Source organism: Gekko japonicus, unplaced genomic scaffold (genome assembly GCF_001447785.1).
Source record: "Gekko japonicus isolate JY-2015 unplaced genomic scaffold, Gekko_japonicus_V1.1 scaffold853, whole genome shotgun sequence".
NCBI classification, from domain to species: Eukaryota; Metazoa; Chordata; class Lepidosauria; order Squamata; family Gekkonidae; genus Gekko; species Gekko japonicus.
Window position 1 is genome coordinate 404540 of NW_015164210.1, and position 21750 is coordinate 426289.

At 46.5% G+C, this 21750-nt stretch overlaps 1 protein-coding gene across 1 annotated transcript in view; it reads left to right on the forward strand.

Moving 5' to 3' along the window:
* The first annotated feature begins 705 nt into the window (after window positions 1-705).
* The window catches only part of RBPMS (RNA binding protein with multiple splicing), a 169398-nt gene continuing 148353 nt past the window's right edge, over window positions 706-21750 (forward strand). Inside the window, exon 1 of the mRNA XM_015408437.1 lies at window positions 706-750. Within this exon, the coding sequence (XP_015263923.1) occupies window positions 706-750 (45 nt within the window). The remainder of the gene's footprint in view (window positions 751-21750) is intronic.

Consider the following 21750-nt stretch of genomic DNA (forward strand, 5'->3'; position numbering starts at 1 on the left):
CAGGCCCCTCTTGTCCCAACATATATGGCTATTGCTGGCCAGATCACTTCAAGGTTTCCCCCTTTTGCTATCATAAGAGTTTCCCTCCTTTTAGGCTGAGGAATGAGCTCAGTAGAAACTCAGTAATTCTAAGGAATCCTAAAACAATGGATGTCCTGTTCTCTAACCACAAAGGAAGAGAAACCTGTTTCTCTTAGGCAGAATTGGACAGTTTCTGAGGCCCTTGTTGCTCAAGAGTACTACCAGGTAATAAGAACGAAAGAAAAGTCTTCCTAGATCGGGCCAAAGTTTCGCTACGTCTTGCTTTCTGTCTCTGTCAGAGTGGCCAGACAGATCCTGCCTCAGGGAAGTTCACAAGCAGGGCATGACGGTTATGGCCTGATTCGCCCTCTGTTGTTTGGATTCCAGTATGTAGTCAGAGGTATTTGGGCTCTGTCCAAACTAGGAGATTCTGTTTAGCCAATCGACCTGTCCTCTGTGCTTTTGTCTAACCCAGGAGCCCCCAACCTTTTGAAATCTTGAGAATGGGTAGTTAGTGCCATAATAAAAGGGTTGCCATGGGGATGCAGCCAACCACAAAATCACTATAATGGGTGGCTAGGGATGACAGCCTTCAGGTGGGACTTGGGGATCCTCCAGAATTACACTCATCTCTAGACTAGGCTGCGGTGGCTAAGAGGTTAAGATACTGAGCTGCAGACCGGAATGTCTGTAGTTCGGCAGCTCGAGGCTCTAGTGCTGTATGGCAGAGTGAGTTCCCATCTCTGGCCCCAGCTCCTGCCAACCGAGCAGTTCGGAAGCAAGAAATTGCAAGCAGATGTACTGCTTTGGTGTGAAGGTAACAGCGTTCCATGTGCCTCAGCGTTTACTCATGCTGGCCGCATGACCACGGAGAAGTCTTTGGACAGCGCTGGCTCTCCAGCTTAGAAACGGAGATGAGCACCGCCCCCTAGAGTCGGATTCGACTAGCTTTCAAGCAAGGGAAACCTTTACTGGACTAAAGAGATCATTTCCCCTGGCATAGTAAACAACAGAGGGAGCAACATCATTAAAACATAAACGTTTGACACATTCCAAAATAGAGGCAAAAATCTGTAAGCCAAGCCAAACAAAGGAAACATATAAACTTACGAGACGTTTATGCCTTGATAGCCCAGGCATCTTGTCAGATCTCAGAAGCTAAGCAGGGTCAGCCTTGTTCAGTACTTAGATGGGAAACCACCAAGGAGTACGAGCGTTGCTATGCAGGGGCAGGCAATGGCAAAGTACCTCTGAACCCTATGTGGTAGCCATAAGGTGGCTGCTACTAGTGGCAAAAAAAACAACAACACGTTTGTGAGGTAAAAGTATAATCTCTCTTGTTCACCCTGAAGCGACAGTATTTTTGGCTCTAATATTATTTGTGAGGGAAAATAATATTTATCTACATCTGCCTAGGGTTGCCAAGTCGACTTACCTGCAAAGCGGAGGGATTCCTGGCTCTGTTGGGGGCCTCCCTGCGCACGCGCGCCACCATGACGTCACTGAAAGTGACGTCATCGCGTCGCCCACGTTGGGGGCAGGGCACCGTGACTCGAGGGGAAACCATAGAGTTTTCCCTCGATTCACAGAGTGTCTCCCCCACAACGTGGCCAGCGTGATGAGGGACGCCCTCCGGCAGGGGGTGGAGTTCCCCCCGGGGCAAGCCTACATCTGCCACACAATCCATATTTTGAAAAAGTTCCATCATGCCCCTCCTTTAGTCTTTTTCCTTATCTCCAAATCTGAAAGGCATTCCCTTTCCTTGATAGGCAAAGTGCACCAATCCTTTGATCATTTTAGCTGCCCTTTCCTTGACCTCTTCCACCATTTCTATCATATCTTCTTTGTTTCTTTGTTTTAAGACGGGGTAGACCAGAGATTAAATTAATTTTTGGCCTCGTTGCTCCATTTAAACATAACCAAGGTCAAATATTTAGTTAGGTTTTTTTCTGTTAGACAATGCCAGGGGTCCAGTCAAGAATTTTTCCTTGCCAATACTAATAAGATTAACAAAAAGGTGGCTCTGTTTATTATATTTTATTGTGCGGTGTGGTTAACATTTTATTTGGTCATATTGTAAGCTGTCCTGAACACATGGAAGGAAGGGTGGGATATTAATTTAAAACTAATCAGTAAAATGTGTTCCTATATATTCTCTTTCATGGCTGTGTTTTATTGATTGTATAAGATCTACTTTACATGTCATTCGACAGTGTTCTTTTTAGACTATTTTATTGATTTTTACCATTTTATAATAATATATGAGTAAAATAGTATTTTTAGGTAAAAAAACACATTCATACACATACACACATTAAAGAGGAGTGTTGTTTTGTTCAGTCGCACAGTCGAGTCCGACTCTTCACGACCCCATGGACCAGATCCCGCCAGGCCTTCCTGTCTTCCGCCGTCCTCTGAAGTTTGCTCAATTTCATGTTCGTTGCATCTATGACACTTATTGTCTAACCATCTCATCCTTTGCCGTCCCCGTCTTCTTTGAGAGAGAGAGATAAAAAAGGCCGTCCACTTCATCCTCCTTCCAGCTTCCAAATTTGAGGAAGGACAAAACTGTAGATAAAAACAGTGGATAAAACGCGGGGCTCGGCATCAAACATCTGCCTCAGCCGCCATCTTGCAGTGTATATCTCGTCTTCTTTGACCTTCAGTCTTTCTCAGCATCAGGGTCTTCTCCAGTGAGTGCTCCCTTCTCATTTGGTGGCCAAAGTATTGGAGCTTCAGTTTCATTATCTGGCCTTCCAGGGAACAGTCAGGGTTGATTTCTTTTAGGATTGACTGATTTGATCTTCTTGCAGTCCAAGGGACTCTCAAGAGTCTCCTCCAGCACCATAGTTCAAAAGAATCAATTCTTCGGCGCTCGGCCTTCCTTATAGTCCAACTCTCGCAGCCATACATGACTACTGGGAATACCATTGCTTTGACCATGCGGACTTTTGTCGGCAGGGTGATGTCTCTACTTTTTATCATGCTGTTTAGGTTCGCCATCGCTTTCCTCCCAAGGAGCAGGCGTCTTTTAATTTCATGGCTGCTGTCACAGTCTGCGGTGATCTGGGATCCCAGGAACGTGAAGTCTGTCACTACTTCCACGACTTCCCCTTCTATTTGCCAAGGAGTGATGGGGCTGGATGCCATGATCTGAGTTTTTTTGATGTTGAGCTTCAAGCCCTCTTTTGCGCTCTCTTCTTTTACCCTGAGCAAGAGGCTCTTGAGGTCCTCTTCACTTTCTGCCATTAGAGTGGTATCGTCTCTGCATATCTGAGGTTGTAAACTTGAGTAGAAACTCAAAAAGGTGTTCCAGTGATGGATATAGACATTGTATTGGTACAATATGTGAACTGAGAGCTTTAATTCTGCAGTGTGTGTGTGTGTGTGTTACATGCTACCAAGTCACTACTGACTTATGGTGACCCTATGAATTAATGGCCTCAGAAACATACTATTGCTAACAGCCCTGCTCACAATCTAAGGGCTATGGCTTCTTTTATTGAGTCAATCCATCTCATGTTGGGTCTCCTTTTTCTCCTGTTGCCTTCCACTTTTCCAGGCATTATTGTCTTTTCCAGTGATGCTTGTCTACTCATAATGTGACCAAAGTACGATAGGCTCTGTTTAAACAGTACAAGGGGTCTTTCCAAGCCAGCTGGTTCAGCAAGAAACAGGCAATCGAAAATATAAAATGTAGAAATTAAAGTCATCTTTCTTTAATTGGGCTTATCGGGGGCTTTTTAAAAAAGAAGAAGAAGAAGTGCAGGAACTCTCAAGAGGGAAATGAAGTTTCATGAACTTTTAAACACTTTCAAAAATAATTTTGTTGAAGAGGTTCTGGAACTCTTTTCCGGCACATTTCTGCAGAAAAAAAGCCCTGGCTTATCCATTATTTCTCTAAGTTACAAACTGTGGTCAAGACAAATCATATTAAACTAAGTAACGGTGCCTGGTTGAAGAGTTCAGTATGGGAGAATTGGTTCCTCAGTGCAGGCTCATGCAGTATGCTATCATTTAAAAAATAAAACTGATTCCTGAAGTAGGGCTGCCAAGTCCCCTCGGGGGGCGGAAATCCCCCTGCCGCAGAGGCCCGTTCCCCGACGCCGGGGAATCGGGCCCCGGGGGGAACCCCGCCCCAGCGTACACGTCACAGGGAAGTGACGTTATGATGCCGGGCACGCTGGGGGCGGGGCCACGGCCATACAAGGGGAAACGCTATGGTTTTCCCTTGTGTGGTCATGGCCCCGCCCCCAGCATGCCCGGTGTCATGATGTCACTTCCCTGTGTCATGTATGCGGCGCGTGCGCGCTTTGTGCACACACGCACCAGGAGCCACCCCAGAGTCCCCCACCAGCAAGGTAAGTCCGACTTGGCAACCCTATCCTGAAGAACAGTTCTGAGGATCTTCAACAAAGAGTTGCCGGAATATGAATCCGTAGAATTTCCCTTCATCTTTGTTTTGTTTGTATTTTGTTAACTTCTTATATTTTGATATTTATACCCCACTTTTCTCCTCAAAATGATGGATAACATCACCCCCTCCTCCATTTCATCCTCACAGCAACTCTGAGGTGTAGGTGAGGCTGAGAGAGACCTGCCCAAGGTCACCCAGCAAGTTTCTAGGGCAACATGAAGGTCTGAACGAGGGTCTCCCTGGTTCTAACCAGTACAACATTGCTGGCTCCTAGCTTATTACTCTGTAGCACAGTCTCACTTAGTGTTAAAATCAGGGGTCATTTCCTGCAGGAGCGCACAGGAGCGGAGCTCCGGCAGTAAAGAGCCCAGGGGGCGGGCACATGCAACAAGCCCCGACCCCTGCTCCCAGCAGCCCTAAGTCAGAGCAAGAAGCAGCCAGGTAAGCTGCAGAGCCCCCCCCCTGGCCCCCCGGTCCAAAACAGTCCAGTGGCACCTTTAAGGCCAAGTTTTATTCAGGTACAAGCTCTCCCTCCTCTGTGAGGACAGATCTGCACATTCCCGCCCCCAATAGCTAGCAATCCAAAACAGTCTGGTGGAGCCTGAGCAGTGGGTGTTGCCTCCTGACACACTTCCAGTGATGTCAGGGGGTGTGGTATATGCAAATGAGTTATGCTAATGAGTTGTGCTAATGAGCTCCTGCACCTCTTTTTCTACGAAATGACCCCTGGCTAAAATGTCCTCAATCTTAAAGTTCCCAACTTCCAGGTGGGGCCCGGCGGTCTTCTGGAATTACAACTGATCTGTATGTGACAGAGACCAGTTCCCCTGGCGAAAATAGCCGTTTTGGAGGGTGGACTGTATGTCATTATACACCACTGAGGTCCCTGAACAGGCTCTACCCCGAAATCGCCAGGAATTTCCCAACCTGGAGTTAGCAACCCTACCAAATTTATTTGTTTATTTAAACATTTATATCTTGCATTTCCTAAGGTTCAAGGTGGCTGATTACAATCCATAATTTAAAACACCAAAGAACAATCAAAACTCCAATTCCCACCCAACCTAACATAATCTCTGTAGCTTGCACTCCATGAAAAGTTCTGGTATACCAAAATAGCCTTATAATGCCTCCTAAACATGTGCAAGGATGGTATTCCCCTCACCTCCTTGGGGAGCCCATTTAGAAACGTAGGCTCTCATTGATGCCAGGCAGGGCTTTTTTGTAGAAAAAGCCCAGCAGGAACTTATTAGCATAATAGGCCACACCCAACAGCAGAAACTCAGCACATCAGGCCACACCCTGATGTCACCACTCATTAGCATATTAGGTCACACCCCATGTTATCAGAAGTGTGGTCATCCAGCCACACCCACCTTTTGCTTCTTATTCTGTTTACCTTGTTTGTTGTCAAAACCCAAGGCTTTTTTTTGTAGCAGGAACTCCTTTGTGTGCTAGGCCACACACCCCTAATGTAGCCAATCCTAATGAGTGTCTGCTGTTGGGTGTGGCCTATTATGCTAATGAGTTCCTGCTGGGCGTGGCCAACTCGAGAGCCAGCCGGAACTCCGTTCCTTTGCATTCCTGAAAATAGCCCTGATGCCAGGTGACAAAACTTAGAAGGTGGTGAACTGAAGACCAGACACAGAGAATGTACAGAGAGAGACTGTCCTTTAGATACACTAGATTCAAACCCAGCAGCACTGTACCTTAGAGACCAACAATGTTTTCAGGGCATAAGAGAGCTCTGACTCTTGAACAATTATACCCAGAAGATCTTGTTGGTCTCAAAAGTGCTACAGGACTCAAATCTAGCTGTTCTTATACACCCGCCCTCTGAAACTGTCCTTTAGATATGTGGGTCCCAGGCCATAATGGTCTATAAAAGTCACAACCAACACCTTGAATTGAATGTGGTATTAAACTGGCAACCTGTAAAGTTGTTTTGAAATAGGCACAATGTGTTCCTGACGGCTAGCCCCTGACAACAATTGGACTGCCACTAGGGTTGCCAAGTCGTTTTTTGCCGGGAGCGGGGGGCTCCTGGCTGGCGTCAGTTGCGTGCACACGCCACATGCACGTCACCCGGAAGTGACATGACGACGCCAGGCACGCTGGGGGCAGGGCCACGGCCATACGAGGGAAAACCATAGTTTTCCCTCGGATGGCCTTGGCCCCGCCCCCAGTGTGCCCTGTGTGGTCGCGTCACTTCCGGGTGACGCGCACGTCAGGGAGGAGTTCCCCCCAGGGCCTGATCCGGTGGCAGTGGGAAATGGGCCTCTGGGGTGGGGGTTTCCCGCCCCCCGGGGGGACTTGGGAAGCCTAGCTGCCACATTCTGAACCAGCTGCAATTTCAAGTTTGTCTTCAAGGACAGCCCAACATAAAGCAAGATACAGTAGACAAACTGTGAGGTTACAAAAGCATGGGTTTGTGTGGCCTGCTTGTCTGAGTCTAGGAAAGGTGAGAGCTGGCAAACCAAATGTTGCTGCGAAATATTCCTTTACCGAAAGAAGTTTGTCTTGAGGTTTGTATGGTCAGAAGAATGTGATAAGTTATTAACTGTTTGTCATCTGTGTGACATGTTGCTGAAGGAAGAAGAAGAAGAAGAGTTGGTTTTATACCTGCCCTTCATTACCCAAAGGAATTTCAGAGAGGCTTACAATCATCTTCCCTTCCTCTCCCGACAACAGATACCCTGAGAGGTAGGTGGGGCTCAGAGAGCTCTGAGAGAACTGTTCTTGAGGGAACAGCTCTGAGAGAACTGTGACTGACCCAAGGTCACCCAGCTGGCTTCATGTGGAGGAGTGTGGAATCAAACCTGGTTGTCCAGATTAGAGTCTGCCACTCTTAACCACTACACCAAACCACTACACCAAATTACCAGGATCTGCCTAAAATCAATCTGTAGTGATCTGGTCTAAGCAATAAAACCATGATCTGTCAAGGGACCAGTGCTGGGATCAGGGCCGGCTCCAGAGTTTTTTGCACACTAGGCGAGGCTACCTTCTGGTGCCCCCCCATGTGCCCACCAATTTTCAAACATAAATGCATTTTAGGAAATGATGATGATGATGATGATAAACAGGAGAGCAGCGGGAAGGGTCTCTCTTCCTCCCTCCGAGGCGCCTGCAAATGCCGGCCAAAGGTGGCGTCTCCCCACCACCAAGCTCTGCCTTCCACCTTTTTCTACCAACTGTTGATGACCAGGCTGTCCATTCTGCGCCAATGGAAAATCAATTTGCAGGAAGGGAAACATCGCGGCTTTGGGAAGCAGGAAAACGAAACTAATGCTCTCTCCCCCAATTCCCCTCCTCCGAGAGCTCCTCGGCTCCTGTTCCTCCAAGAGGAGGACAGCTGCGCTTCTGAGCGCACTGAAAGACCCAGCGGCGCACGGCAGTCACCAACCCGGTCAAGAAAGTTGCAGGGCTTTTGGCGAGGGGGGGGCGGGCGGGTGCCAGTTTGGCACCCCTAAGGGCCGGCGCGCTCTAGGCGAGTGCCTAGTTCGCCTAATGAGCAAGCCGGCCCTGGCTGGGATCTGAAAAACACACCCTAAATTCTAGGTTCTGCCAGGCTCCTGCCATAATTTAGCCACCTGGGTGGCTCTATAAGGACAGAAATTGTTGTTGTTGCCATCAAGTCACAGCTGACTTATGGCGACCCCATAGGGTTGTAAAGGCAAGAGAGGAACAGAGGTAGTTTGCCATCGCCAATCCTAGACTTCCAAGGTGGTCTCCCATCCAAACACTAGCCCGGGTTAACCCTGCTTAGCAGCTGAGATCAGACTAGCCTGGGCCCTTCAGGTCAGGGCAGAAAGGTAGGGTACCAACCATGTTAAAAAGTCAATAAATAAACTTCCCAGGGTTCCATTCTGGCCCTGCGCATGACCCACCAGACTCTGCTGTGATTCTACCCATGACCAGCCAGGTCCACGGGTCTCCATTCCGACTCTAGCTCTGACCCAATGGCTTCGACCCTGGCCCTGTCTGCTCACATCCTCTCCGGCCGTGGCACTGCCCACAATATTTTGTAAATCAAACAGATCAGCAAATCCAAGGTTGGCGGTTTGTCAGCTTCTATTTCCCCTTCTCTCCAGTTCTAATACTCCGGCGGCCCGCAAGCCCAAGTCTCTGTGTCTCCGAGCTGCTTTGATTAACTGCTCAATTTCTCAATTGTTTATCTTCTATACATACCAGCGGGAGGCCCGTCCCCGTCTGGAAAATGAACAGGGCTACAGTAGCTAGAATAACAAAGGGGGAACAAAATTGTCTGGCCACGGTCATTCTTGAGGAAACCGACGGTTCTGCCAAATTAAAGTTTTACATAGCCTTTCGTTGGAATAGTTTAGATGTCTTTATGTCCACCCCCTTGCACACTTACTCACTCACATGCACAATGCTAATTAATGGTGTAGCACTCAAAACTGGAGAAGACCTTGATGCTGGGAAAGATCGAAGGTCAAAGAAGACGGGGACGGCAAAGGATGAGATGGTTAGACAGTGTCATCGATGCAACGAACAATGAAGTTGAGCAAACTTCAGAGGACGGCGGAAGACAGGAAGGCCTGGCGTGATCTGGTCCATGGGGTCGCGAAGAGTCGGACTCGACTGTGCGACTGAACAACAAAGCACTCAAAAACAGAACTGGACACTGATTGCTTCATGCGGAGGTTTATCTCTGCTTTGGTATCCAAACTGGAGCACTTTCAGGGAGGGGGAGCACCCACATATGTCCCTTCCCTGTCTTTATTCTGCTGTTTCTCAAATCTGCTTTGCTACAGTCTTTTTAGGAGGTATGCAGTCCTTTATAGGGTTGCCAGTCTCCAGGTGGCACCTGGAGATCTCCTGGGGTGACAACTGCTCTCCAGACAACAGAGATCAATTCCCCTGGAGAAAATGGCTGCTTTGGAAGGTGGATACCCCATTGAAGTCCCTCCCCCTCCCAAACCCCGCCATCCTTAGGTGCCACCCCCCAAATCTCCAGGTATTGCTGGGTTTGATTCCCCACTCCTCCACATGCAGCTGCTGGTGTGACCTTGGGTCAGTTACAAGTTCTCTCAGAGTTGTTCTCTCACAAGCAGTTCTCGAAAGAGCTCTCTCAGCCCCACCTACCTCACAGGGTGTCTGTTGTGGGGAGAGGAAGGGGAAGGAGTTTGTAAGCCACTCTGAGACTCCTTCAGGTAGTGAAGGGTGGGGTATTAATCCAATCTCTTCTTCTTCTGTTTCCCATCTCCGAGCTGGCAGCTCTGTTTGCTACAATCTTTTTAGGAGGTGTGCAGGTTGGATGGGATGTTGTGCATTTTCCAGGGCCCCGCCCATAGCAGTGCCATTTCCTTCATGTAGCCCCTTGAGAATCCCATTCCTCTATGCCAGGCTACTGGAGGGCTTTAAAAAAAAAGGCTATAGCACTGTACTAGGATCTGGGAGGCCCAGGTTCAAATCCCCACTCTGCCCTGGAAACTCACTGGGTGACCTCAGGCCAGTCACGCTCTCAGCCTTACCCTGCCTCAAAGAGTTGTTGTGAGGAGAAAATGAAGGAAGAGAGAATGTTGTAAGCCACTGTGGGTCTCCATTTGGGGAGAAAGGCAGGGTATGAATAAACAAATATTGACCTTTTTTGAAAAGTCTCAGAAATCTCTCTGGTGGTATAGCAGGGGGAAATGCAGGGGAAATGGTGGCGGGTGGTGGGAAGTACATAGAAAACTCACATGTGAAGGCTTTGTTGCCAATGAGAATGCATTGCATTCATAGTGGCAAGCAATTAATACAAAATGGAGACCCCTCAGCACCAGGAAACATCCACTGAAAGCCATTACTTCCTTCTTCTCTGTCACTGCAGCTTTGGGCCCCGGGTTTCTTTCTTTCTTTTTTTGTATATGTGCAGGGGTCATTTCCTGTGGGAGCGCACAGGAGCAGAGCTCCGGCAGTAAGGAGCCCAGGGGGGTGGGCACATGCAACAAGCCCTGCCCCCTGCTCCCAGCAGCCTTCAGTTGGGCCACGAGGAGCAAGAAGCAGCCAGGTAAATTGCAGAACCCCACCCCCGGCCTGCCTTCAGGTACAAGCTCTCCCTCCTCTGTGAAGGCAGATCTGCCCCCCCCATACCTAACAATCCAGAACAGTCCAGTGGCACCTTTAAGGCCAAGTTTTATTGAGGTACAAGCTCCCCCTCCTCTGTGAGGACAGATCTGCATGTCCCCCCCCCCAATAGCTAGCAATCCAAAACAGTGGAGCCCAAGTGGTGGATGTTGCCTTCTGACACCCTTCCGGGGATGTCAGGGGGTGTGGCATATGCAAATAAGTTATGCTAATAAGTTATGTTAATGAACTCCTGCACCTCTTTTTCTACGAAATAACCCCTGTATATGTGCATATGTGTGTGTACGTGTAAGTGTAATTGTATGTGCACTTGGAAGTCATGGCGACCTCTTATGACTGGCTCCCACTGGGTATTTCAAGGAGGTCTCCCATCCAAGTACTTGCCAGAGTTGACCCTGCTTAGTTTCCGAGATCTGAGGAGATCGGGCTTGCCTGGGCTATCCAGGTCAGGGGCCCTAGGTTTCAACAACCTTTGCCTCCCTCTCTGGCTCATGTGAGACAAGCTGCGTACATTCTCAGCAGCATTTCACAGATGAAAAAGGGGTATACTCTCATGTCCTTTTAAACACTCCTCACCCTGAGGATCTGGGATTGCCAGAGCACGCAAACACACATGTCACAAATTTTCTGGTGGCCTTTCTCTGTCCATTGCATGCTGTGTTGTTTAGTGTTTAGTTTGGTGTTTAGTCATGCCAGCCACATGACCATGGAAACGTCTTCGGACAGCGCTGGCTAGTCGGCTTTGAAACAGAGATGAGCACTGCAACCCTAGAGTCAGATTCGACTGGCTTTCGAGCAAGGGAACCTTTACCTTTACCTTAAAGATATAATAAAAAAACTTAATTGCCCTATATTTTGTCAGAAGCTGTTCAAAATGAACTTCACGAGCAGCAAGGTGCTTGTGTTCTATGCCATCCTATAGTGTGCATGTGCATTTTGTCACATGTATGTGTATTAGAGACACTAGCCCTAATCCTAATCCAGCAAGAGAGATCCAGGCGCATAAACTAGTGTTGTGGATGCACATCCCCATTTGTGTAGCGATGCTCATCTGAGTCCTATCAAACTGCCTGGTTGCATCTTTTGAAGCAAGTATTTATTTGATTATTCATTTACTTTATCATCTGCCTTTCTTTTTGAGGCTCAGGGCAGATTACAGGATATAAAGCAGTGCCATCAGAAAGTGTAAAACATCCACTGATCAGGCGATAGAACTAGGATTACAGAATCAGGGAAGAAAGCAAACAACGCACGCTGTAAAGTGAGTAATCTAATAGCAAAAGTGGATTGCAAGATAAAGACAAAGCAGTAAACGTGGGTGGTACCTACAATAATCATTGCCGTGAAAAGGTGTATAGGTGTTCGCCAGTTTTGGCTGCCACAGCTGGCTTTACTGTAAACCTGCAGAACTATTTTTTGTTGAGCCTGGTTGTAGAGCATGAAATACTTGGGGGGGGGGACACTTGCAAACTGGCTGCACTTCTGTATTGATCGAAAAGACTGCTTGGTCTCATTATTAACCTACGAATGCTTTAGAATCATCCCCAGAGATCTTTGATCTCTGGGGATGATTCTTTTTTTTTTTTAATAAAGATTTTATTGACTCTCCTAAAAAGGGGAGGTATTTCGCTTAAAAGGAAAAATGGGGGGGTATATAGTGGGAGAAAGAGAAAGCTGAGTGATATATTAACTGGTAAATTAAACTGTTAGTAATGTCCAAACATTCTTCTTAGGCTTCTTCTGTGTGTTGTCAAACATCTTTTTTCAATCCGGTCACAAATGGTTCTATGTTAGTATGTTAGTAATGTTCCTTTGAATTTCTGTTAAAAAGTCTCTTCAGGGCGCATTCAGAACCGCTTCTTTGCGTGCTGGTTACTTTTACACTCCCGATGACGTGGAGGAGCGTCTTCTGTTTTCCTCACCTTCCGGCTTTTTTCAATCGTCCTTCGGGTTGCTGTTAACTCTTTCAGTTCATGTGCTATAAATCCTCTTCATTTCATGCCGTTTCAGGAGGTCTCCAGCTTTGAGAATGGTATTAAATTTCAATTTCGCTTTTATCCGCTCCCAAACTCTCCGCTGGATTCTCCTCCGCAACTGTTGACTTTTATAAGCGCTTACAAGGCACTTCTCGCTGTCACAGTTCAAACTTTTCCGTTTTTCACAATCCCCCGTCAGATTCACAGCCATAAAAAATCCAAGCATTAAGCAGCCGGCTCTCACATATAAGCAAACGCCCAGACGGAAGTCCCTCCCTGCTTCTCTGCTTGCCTTTGCCCAGCTCCGACATCTTTTTTTATTGTTTATTTTCAATAAAGTTCTTAAAATGCGCTCCGGAGAAACAAAACTTTTTCTTGCTTTATTTCAAATACATCAAAGAAAAACACCACTATTCGCTCAGTCCATTCCCCCCCTCCTTTTCTTTTTCGCTTATGCTCTATTACATATTTCTTGTTAGTTAATTGTTGCCCTTTAGCTACATAGACTTGCATTAAACTGCTATCACCTTGAAGACCATGGACTTGTTCTAAAGCGAGATTTGCCAACCTTGGTGAGCCAGTGGTTACAGTGGTTGTATGCTTTAATTTTTTAGAGAATTTTTATGCTACCTTTCCAGAGAACCTAACCATGGTGACTGACAAAATAAAACATAATAAAAACATGAAACATGAATAAGTCTTAATTAAAACCCAGCATAAAACAACCAACCAGAGTACAAAAACAGATAATTGAGCAGCTTAAAATGAATACCATCTAAAGCATTCGTAGGTTAATAATTGAATTGATATATATATTTATTTATATATTTTTCATGACATAAACAGTAAAATTTGGTTATAGTAAATTTTTTCGAGTCTATTCATCAAGCTTATTTTCTATCCATTTGTAAACTCTTATCCATTGTTTTAAGTGAATTTCTGCATCTTTTCCTAATAAAACATTTAATTGTCAATTTTCGCTAATTCCAACAATCTTTGTTCTCTCTTGAAGGAGTTTTCTCCGTTTTCCAACATTTAGCTAGTAGTATTCTAGCTGACATTAAAATATAAGTCACCATATACAAATCATTTTGTTTATAACCATCCAGGATCATGTTCAATAAGAAAATTTCTGGTGTTAAGGCTAAATTAATATTCAGTATTTCCTGTATAATCTTATGTATTTTAAAATGAAAATTTTGAATTTTCCCGCATGTCCACCACATATGGTAAAATGTTCCCACATTGGCTTTACATTTCCAACACTTATTACTAACAGTTGAATAACATTTGGCTATTTTATCAGGGGACCAATGCCATCTGTGAAACATTTTATAAATATTTTCTTTGTATGATGTTGCTCATAAATTTTGTTACCTTCCATATTTTGGACCAATGGTCTAGAGCTACCGGTATATTATGCCCTATTTCCTGCATCCATGTAATCATTGTTGTTTTGCATGTAATCGTCTAATAGAAAACTATATAATTTCTGAATCATTTTGTCATTTGTAGACAGCCAGATTTTATCAAGTTCATTGTTTGCTCTGTAAAAACTCAACTATCTTTATTATATCTGGTTTTAAGTTTCCCCACCAGATTAATTTTAGATTTTTTTCAAGTAAGGCGTCATCTGATTTTAATTTATTACTTTTGTCTAGCAGGGTCTCATAACTCTCTTTCTTTTCCTTAGTGACTAAAGTAGGTTTTATAAAGGCTTCAAGTGGAGATACCTATTTGGGGATTTTAGTATAGTAGCAATCTTTAAAAAAAGAAAAGAAAGAAAGAAATAAAAGGAAAAGAGATCTTTGCCTTCTGAAGTTCTCTTGTTTGCAGTTCCCTCAGTGATCCCTCCTTCCTACCCAATGTTTGAATGGTTGTTTTTCTGGGTTTCTATGGATTTTAGCTATGGTTTTAACTGTTTTATGATTTTTGATTGGTTTTAATGGTTTGTAAGATGAGCTTTTTATTTAATATGTTTTATTAGTCGCCTTGGTGGCCCTTATGAGGGCAGAAAGGTTGGGCATCACTTTTGTTTTAAAAAACTGCTGGAAGCAGAGCTTTTTTTGTCAGTAGTGACCCAGTTATTTGTTTGGCATCCATCCATCCATCCATCCATCCATCCATCCATCCATCCATCCATCCATCCGTTCATTCGCATTGTAGATACCAGGTAAAAATCTTTTGTTTGCCTGAACTGTTCATTGATTGTATTGATCTATTTTATTGCTGTTTTAAACTTTGTTTATTTTAACACTGTTTATGCTTTTGTTGGTTTCCAAATTGCTGTTTTTATTAGTTTAGGACTCTTGGTCCTGAGTGATGGGGGTAATTTTATGTGTTTAGTTTGTCTATTGGAAGCCTGCTGTGACATTTTTATTTGGAAGTTGGGGTAAAAATATGTTAAAAATAAGCAGCGGCTGTTACATCTGTCTTCTCTTCACCCCGAGTAGCAAGCCAAGTGTCTTAGCTTTCAAGAACAGTCACATCAGCCACGATTCATCATGCGGCTATCAGCAAGCCTTCTTTTTCCCTTCCTACTTTCCCCCCTTTCATCCTAATTGAATGTATTTCTTACATACTTTCAAACTTAGATAGGAATCCTCCCCGGCATCTCCTCTATACCCCGCACAACTCAATTTCAGACACCATCCACGATGCTGGAGCTAGCTAGGCAAGGTCCACAAATCAGAGCTCTTGGCCAAAGAAAATCTCTGTCATCGCCTGCTCATTGGCACACGAGAGGACTAACACTCCCGTTTTAAGCGATCATACTTTGCAGAAAAACTTTTGACCGCGGCACACTGGAGGGAGATTGCTCAGAGCCAGTTTGGTGTAGTGGCTAGGAGCGTGGGCTCTAATCTGGGAGAACCGGATTTGATGCCCCACTTCTCAACATGCAGCTGCTGGAGTGACCTTGGGCCTGTCAAAAGTTCTCTCAAAGCTGTTCTCTCAAGAGCAGTTCTTGGGAGAGCTCTTTCAGCCCCACCTACCTCACAGGGTGTCTGTTGTGGGGAGAGGAAGGGAAGGAGATTGTAAGCTGCTCTGAGACTCCTTCTGGTAGTGACCAGAGGGGTATAAGTCCAATCTCCTCCTCCTCTTCCTCCTCCTTCTTCTGACAATTGCGTGACTGGGGCTCAGCCATACATGGTACATTTTCTCATGGGCTGAGAAGCGAGACAAATTCTACCAGTGCCAATATATTTTCCAAATAGGGGAGAAGGGGGGGGGACTTCGTCAGTAGTCTATCGCTGTTCAGCCAGAGTAGCTGGAACGTGTGATTAGAACGTGTGATTATCTCATTGCTTAATGTTTATTTGTACAGCTTTTATGCTTTGATTACCTACCCTGAGCCTTTGGGATGGGGCAGGCCATAAATACTGAGGGGGGGAGAGAAAAAGAAGGGGGAAGAGAAAGTTCAACCTTGATATGCCTCCTGGTTTCTTGAAACCTCCTGGAAAGGGTACGCTCACCTGCCTGGTATTTTAAAAGGTGCAGATTCCTGAGTCCAAGAGGAAAGGCAGGGAATAAACATATCGATAATCAAACAAACAAATCAATGCATTCCAAGGCCATGGAACTCAGCTTTCTCTGAAGCAGTAGCTGGCTTAGTGAACACCTTCCCATGTATGGTAGCCAACCTCCAGGTGGTGGCTGGAGGTCTGCTGTTACAGCTGATCTCCAGGTGACAAGAGATCAGTTCACCTGGGGAAAATGGCCTCTTTGGAAGATGGACTCCCATGGCATTATGCCCCAAACCCTGCCTCCGTCAGGCACCAGCTCCAAAATCTCCTGGTATTTTCCAGCTGGGAGCTGGCAACCATATCTGGACTTCTCCTGGAATTATATGTGATCTTAAGACTACAGAGATCAGTTCCCCTAGAGAAAATGGCTGGTTTGGAGGGTGGACTCGATGGCATTATTGTGATGTATTCAATAGCTGCCACTGTAATACATGACTGTATGTGAAACCCCTAATTGAATTTCCATGTCAAGCTTCATCCTGGGCTAGGATCCTAATTCCTCCAATCCTATTGGTAGCCCAGGAAGAACCAACCAATCACGTGCCATCAAGCTCCCTGAGCGGGAACGTCTGTGATTGGACTTTATGTATACAATCTTATTGGTTGGTGTTGTATAGTAGGGCGTGGCTACATTAGCCGGGAGAGTTTAAAAGTGGAACAGCTTCAATGTAAAAGCCGTTCTGGCTATCAGAGTTGATCCGTGTTGGAGTTGTGTTACGAGTTGTTAAAGCTGAATCGTTGCTGAATCACTCTCCGACTACTTTGTTAAGTGAGCGACTTAACAATTATACCCCACTGAGGTCCCACCTCTCTCCAAACCCTGCCCTCGCCATGTTCCACACCCAAATCGGACCTCTAGACTGAGTGGCAAGAGAGGCTAGATAGCTAGATAGGCACACTGACCTTTCTTCCTGTCTTTACTCTTCTGCCACTGTCCCCTTTGAAATGCAGATTGTGCTCTCAGGGACCATTTCCTCTTCCTTCCTCTCTCTCACTCTGATGAAGATCAGCTCTCTCCCTGCATACACCAAGAGAGACATGCGGTCCTCCCTTGGCACCCTGAGGCAGACAGGCCTTTCGCCATCTGTTTCCATCCTTTAGCTATTAAGTGAGTACCCTGTCAAATCTCTGCTCTTTCCTATCCAAAGTGTACTTCTCAAATAAAGAGGGAAGTATTCCTCTTCTAAACTTGCAATGTGGCTCGTTGTAGCTTTGTAAGCTGAGTAGCCTGGTAAAGTGACGCTCCTGCATCTGTAGCTTTATTTAAGCACTCTGCCAACTAATGGTGACTGGACTAACCACAGCAGTTAACCTCAATAAGTTCACCTGGAGAAAATGGCCACTTTGAAAGTTGGACTCTGTGGCACTGTACCCCATTGTACCCCATCAGACCATCCCGACACCATGAGAGCGTGCTGGAGCGATCAGACATGGGAAGGTTCATCCGTGGCCCATCGCAACCTGTTTACTACTGGATTTTCCCTGGTGTCTTTTAACTCCACTTCTGTGGCGGAGCAGAACGAGTTGCCAACGGCTACGGGGCGCTTCCCAGATGTTGTCTGATCATGCCCTTTAAATCTACCCAGCATTCACACCTATGTCACGTCTAATTGTGTGTATGATCGCAGTGCTTCTTGCTCTGACTGAGAGCTGCTGGGAGCAGGGGGTGGGGCTTGTTGCATGTGCCCGCCCCCTGGGCTCTTTACTGCCGGAGCTCCGCTCCTGTGCGCTCCTGCAGGACGTTGTAGCTTTGTAAGCTGAGTAGCCTGGTAAAGTGACGCTCCTGCATCTGTAGCTTTATTTAAGCACTCTGCCAACTAATGGTGACTGGACTAACCACAGCAGTTAACCTCAATAAGTTCACCTGGAGAAAATGGCCACTTTGAAAGTTGGACTCTGTGGCACTGTACCCCATTGTACCCCATCAGACCATCCCGACACCATGAGAGCGTGCTGGAGCGATCAGACATGGGAAGGTTCATCCGTGGCCCATCGCAACCTGTTTACTTCTGGATTTTCCCTGGTGTCTTTTAACTCCACTTCTGTGGCGGAGCAGAACGAGTTGCCAACGGCTACGGGGCGCTTCCCAGATGTTGTCTGATCATGCCCTTTAAATCTACCCAGCATTCACACCTATGTCACGTCTAATTGTGTGTATGATCGCAGTGCTTCTTGCTCTGACTGAGAGCTGCTGGGAGCAGGGGGTGGGGCTTGTTGCATGTGCCCGCCCCCTGGGCTCTTTACTGCCGGAGCTCCGCTCCTGTGCGCTCCTGCAGGAGATGACCCCTGATCACAGCCATAGTTACTATCCAGACCGATTCCACAAAAGCAGTTGTTTCACCCTCAGTCTCCCATTTTCCCCAGTTGTACTGCCCAATTTCCCACTATTTGTTGTGAGATCGAGGACTCAACAACTGCTTTTGCGGAATCGGTCCCAGTGTCCCAATTTTTCCTTTTATTTTCTCGTTTTATGCATCATCGCTGGTTCTAGATCTTTATTTTCGACTGTTTTGGCAGAGCATGCCACTAATAAATGCGCAAATAAGTAAACAGAAACAGGAATCAGCCTCACACCCCACAAAGGATTGCCAACTAGGTTTGGTAGTCCCCAGTTCGGAGCGGGCGATCCTCCGCTTTTGTGGGGTGCTCCCCACCGCCAGCCAGCTGGCTGGTGGGAGGAAATCCCCCCCCAACAGCAAGTGGAGTGACATGCCAACGTCACCCGGTGACATAGGCATGTCAGTGACATCGGGGGTGTGTGTGTGTGATGCTCTGGTTTTTGGGCAAAACTCTGTGGTTTGAAGCCGATTTTACCACAGAGTTTTCCCTAAAAACCAAAGTGCTGTGACGTAGGCACAGCGCACAACGTCACTTATGGAGACACTGGCACGTCAGGGCGATGCATCCGCCCCATCCCTCTGCCAGCATCTCAAAAGGACCTGGCAATCCTGTTGCCAACTCAGAGGTGGGAAATTCCTGGAGATTTGGGGATGGAGCCTGGGGAGGGCAGAGTTTGGGGAGGACTCGGAGATGTATCCCTCCAACGCTGCCATTTTCTCCAGGGGAACTGATCTCTGTAGTCTGGAGAAAGGCTGTTTTCCGGGAGATCTCCAAGCCCATCTGGAGGTCAAGGACCCTACGCACCAGGGCACGAGGCAGGGTGCTCGGTGAACGTGAATCTCATTGTTATTCGATCGGCCCCTCCCTTGAAAATGACATCTCTCTAGCAGCCCGTCAAGCAGATGCGGAAGGGATGTAGACTGAGTCCGTGTTTGTTCTGCGAACGCCTGGGAAGGCTCCCAGCTCTTTTAAGATAAATACCATAACTTACAAGACAAGTGTTTGGCAATTATATAAATATTACCAAGTGAAGTTTAAAAAAAACCCAACACCGAATGAAGAGAAGTTGTCTTACAGCCACTAGGAAAAAGATCCAACTTCTTTCTTCTCCTTGACTACCTTATATGGGCTCCTCTGTGACCCGGCAGACATAGCTATTCCTTGAAAAGAAAAATGATTTAAGGGGTGATAAGATCTTCTCTTGCGAAGGATGGAATGGGACCGAGGCCATTGTTCCCGTCATGGTATCAGGGTGGGGGATTTGAGGACCAGGCTCAGACCGAGCGTCCCAGGAGCCAGACACCACTGCAGTGTTCCCTCTAAGCTGAGTTAGTGTGAGCTAGCTCACAATTTTTTAGCCCCCAGCTCACACATTTTTGTCTTAGCTCAAGAAGGATGGCTCTAGAGCAGTGATGGCGAACCTTTTAGAGACCGAGTGCCCAAACTGCGACCCAAAACCCTCTTATTTATTGCAAAGAGCCAACACGGCAATTTAACCTGAATACTGAGGTTTTACTTCAGAAAAAACAACTCATACATTAACTTAAGATGATCCAAACAAAGTAAGGAAAGCAATCCCAACTGCTTTCATTTACTTAAAATTATTTGGCAGAGAATTCAACACTTTAATGATGGTCTGGGCCTGGCTGGGGTGATGGCACGGGTGCCCACAGAGAGGGCTCTGAGTGCCACCTCTGGCACCCGGGCCATAGGTTCGCCACCACTGCTCTAGAGCAAACTAATCTATGCAGTAGTCAACTCGTTCGCTCACAACTTTAATGCCAGTAGCTCACAAAGTAGAATTTTTGCTCAGAAGACTCCACAGCTTAGAGGGAGCATTGGACACCAGATGTTAATACCCTGTTCCCCTCAGAGGAGCTAGTCAGGGGGTGGGGCTCTGCAGACCCTGAAAGTCAGTAGGTAGAAACTTCTGGGTGGAGTCCTTCTAGCCAAGGAAGTCAGGTGACTGGGCCAGAGGAACCAATCACCTCCCACTTCTTTCTATATAAATCTTTGGGCCTGCTATTGCTGTTCAGTCATCTGGGATTTAGGTGGGTACCCGTGTTGGTCTGAAGCAGCAGGACCAAGTCTGAGTCTAGTGGCACCTTTAAGACCGACAGAGTTTTATTCAAGGTATAAGCTTTCGTGTGCATGTACACTTCTTCACATACAATGAACTGGAAATCACCAGTCCATACATATAGGTAGAGGGTGAGCAGTAAATTAACACACAGCATAATGAAGGTGTTCAACAGATTCAAGGACCAAACAGGAATAACAAGCTTAGTTTACGTGGTTGCCATTTGTTTGGGTTGAAGGTTGAAGGAAATAACTATGTCAAAATTGGAGATCGATGTGTAAATGTACCCTTCTTAATTGTGGGATGCTGAGAGTAATTAACTGAGATCCTGTTGTTACGCTCCATCTGTCTCCTCCCGGTCATCTGGGCGCTCTGGCTATGGCTCACTGCTGGTCAGAATCTCTCCTGCTTCTATCCACTTGAATTTTCACTAGGCCAAGCAAATCCGTGTATTGATCTGCCTTAATAACAATCACAAGGAGATCTGGAAAGGCCCGGGCCACTTCCAGCTTTTGAGGCCCCTAGCCGTGATAAAAATTATGACAACACATGAAAACAAGATAAGGCTCCCCCCCCCAAGGAGACATAATAAGATTTGTAAAAAAAATAGTTAGCAATTGCTTTTAGGGTTGCCAACCTCCAGGTGACACCTGAAGTTCTCCTGATATTAGAGTTTTTCTCCAGGCAACCAAGATCAGTCCCCCCCCCGGGGAAAATGGCCGCCTTGGATGTTGGAGACTATGGAATCATATCCTGCTGAGTTCCCTCCCCAGGCTTGACCCCCAAAATCAAGTATTTCCCAATTTAGAGCTGACAACCCTATTGCCCACTCTGGTTTGGGAAATTCCTGGAGATTTGGGGGCGGAGCCTGGGAAGGAGAGGGATGTGATTCCATACAGTCTGTCCTCAAAAGCTGCCATTTCCAACAGGGGAACTGATCTCCTTAGTCAGTTATGAGGCCCCCTTTGAGCTTGAGGCCCAGGACAAATCTAGGGTTTCTAGCTCTGGGTTGGGAAATATGTGGAGACTTTGGGGTGGAGCCAGAGGAGGGCGGGGTTTGGGGAGGGACTTCAGTCGGATATAATGCCACAGAGTCCACCTTCCAAAGCACCATTTTCTCCAGACGAAGAAGAGATTGGATTTATACCCCGCCCTTCGCTACCCGAAGGAGTCTCAGAGCAGTTTACAGTCTCCTTTCCCTTCCCCTCCCCACAACAGACACCCTGTGAGAGAACAGCTCTGAGATAACTTGTGACTGACCCAAGGTCACACCAGCAGTCGCATCCAGAGGACTGGGGA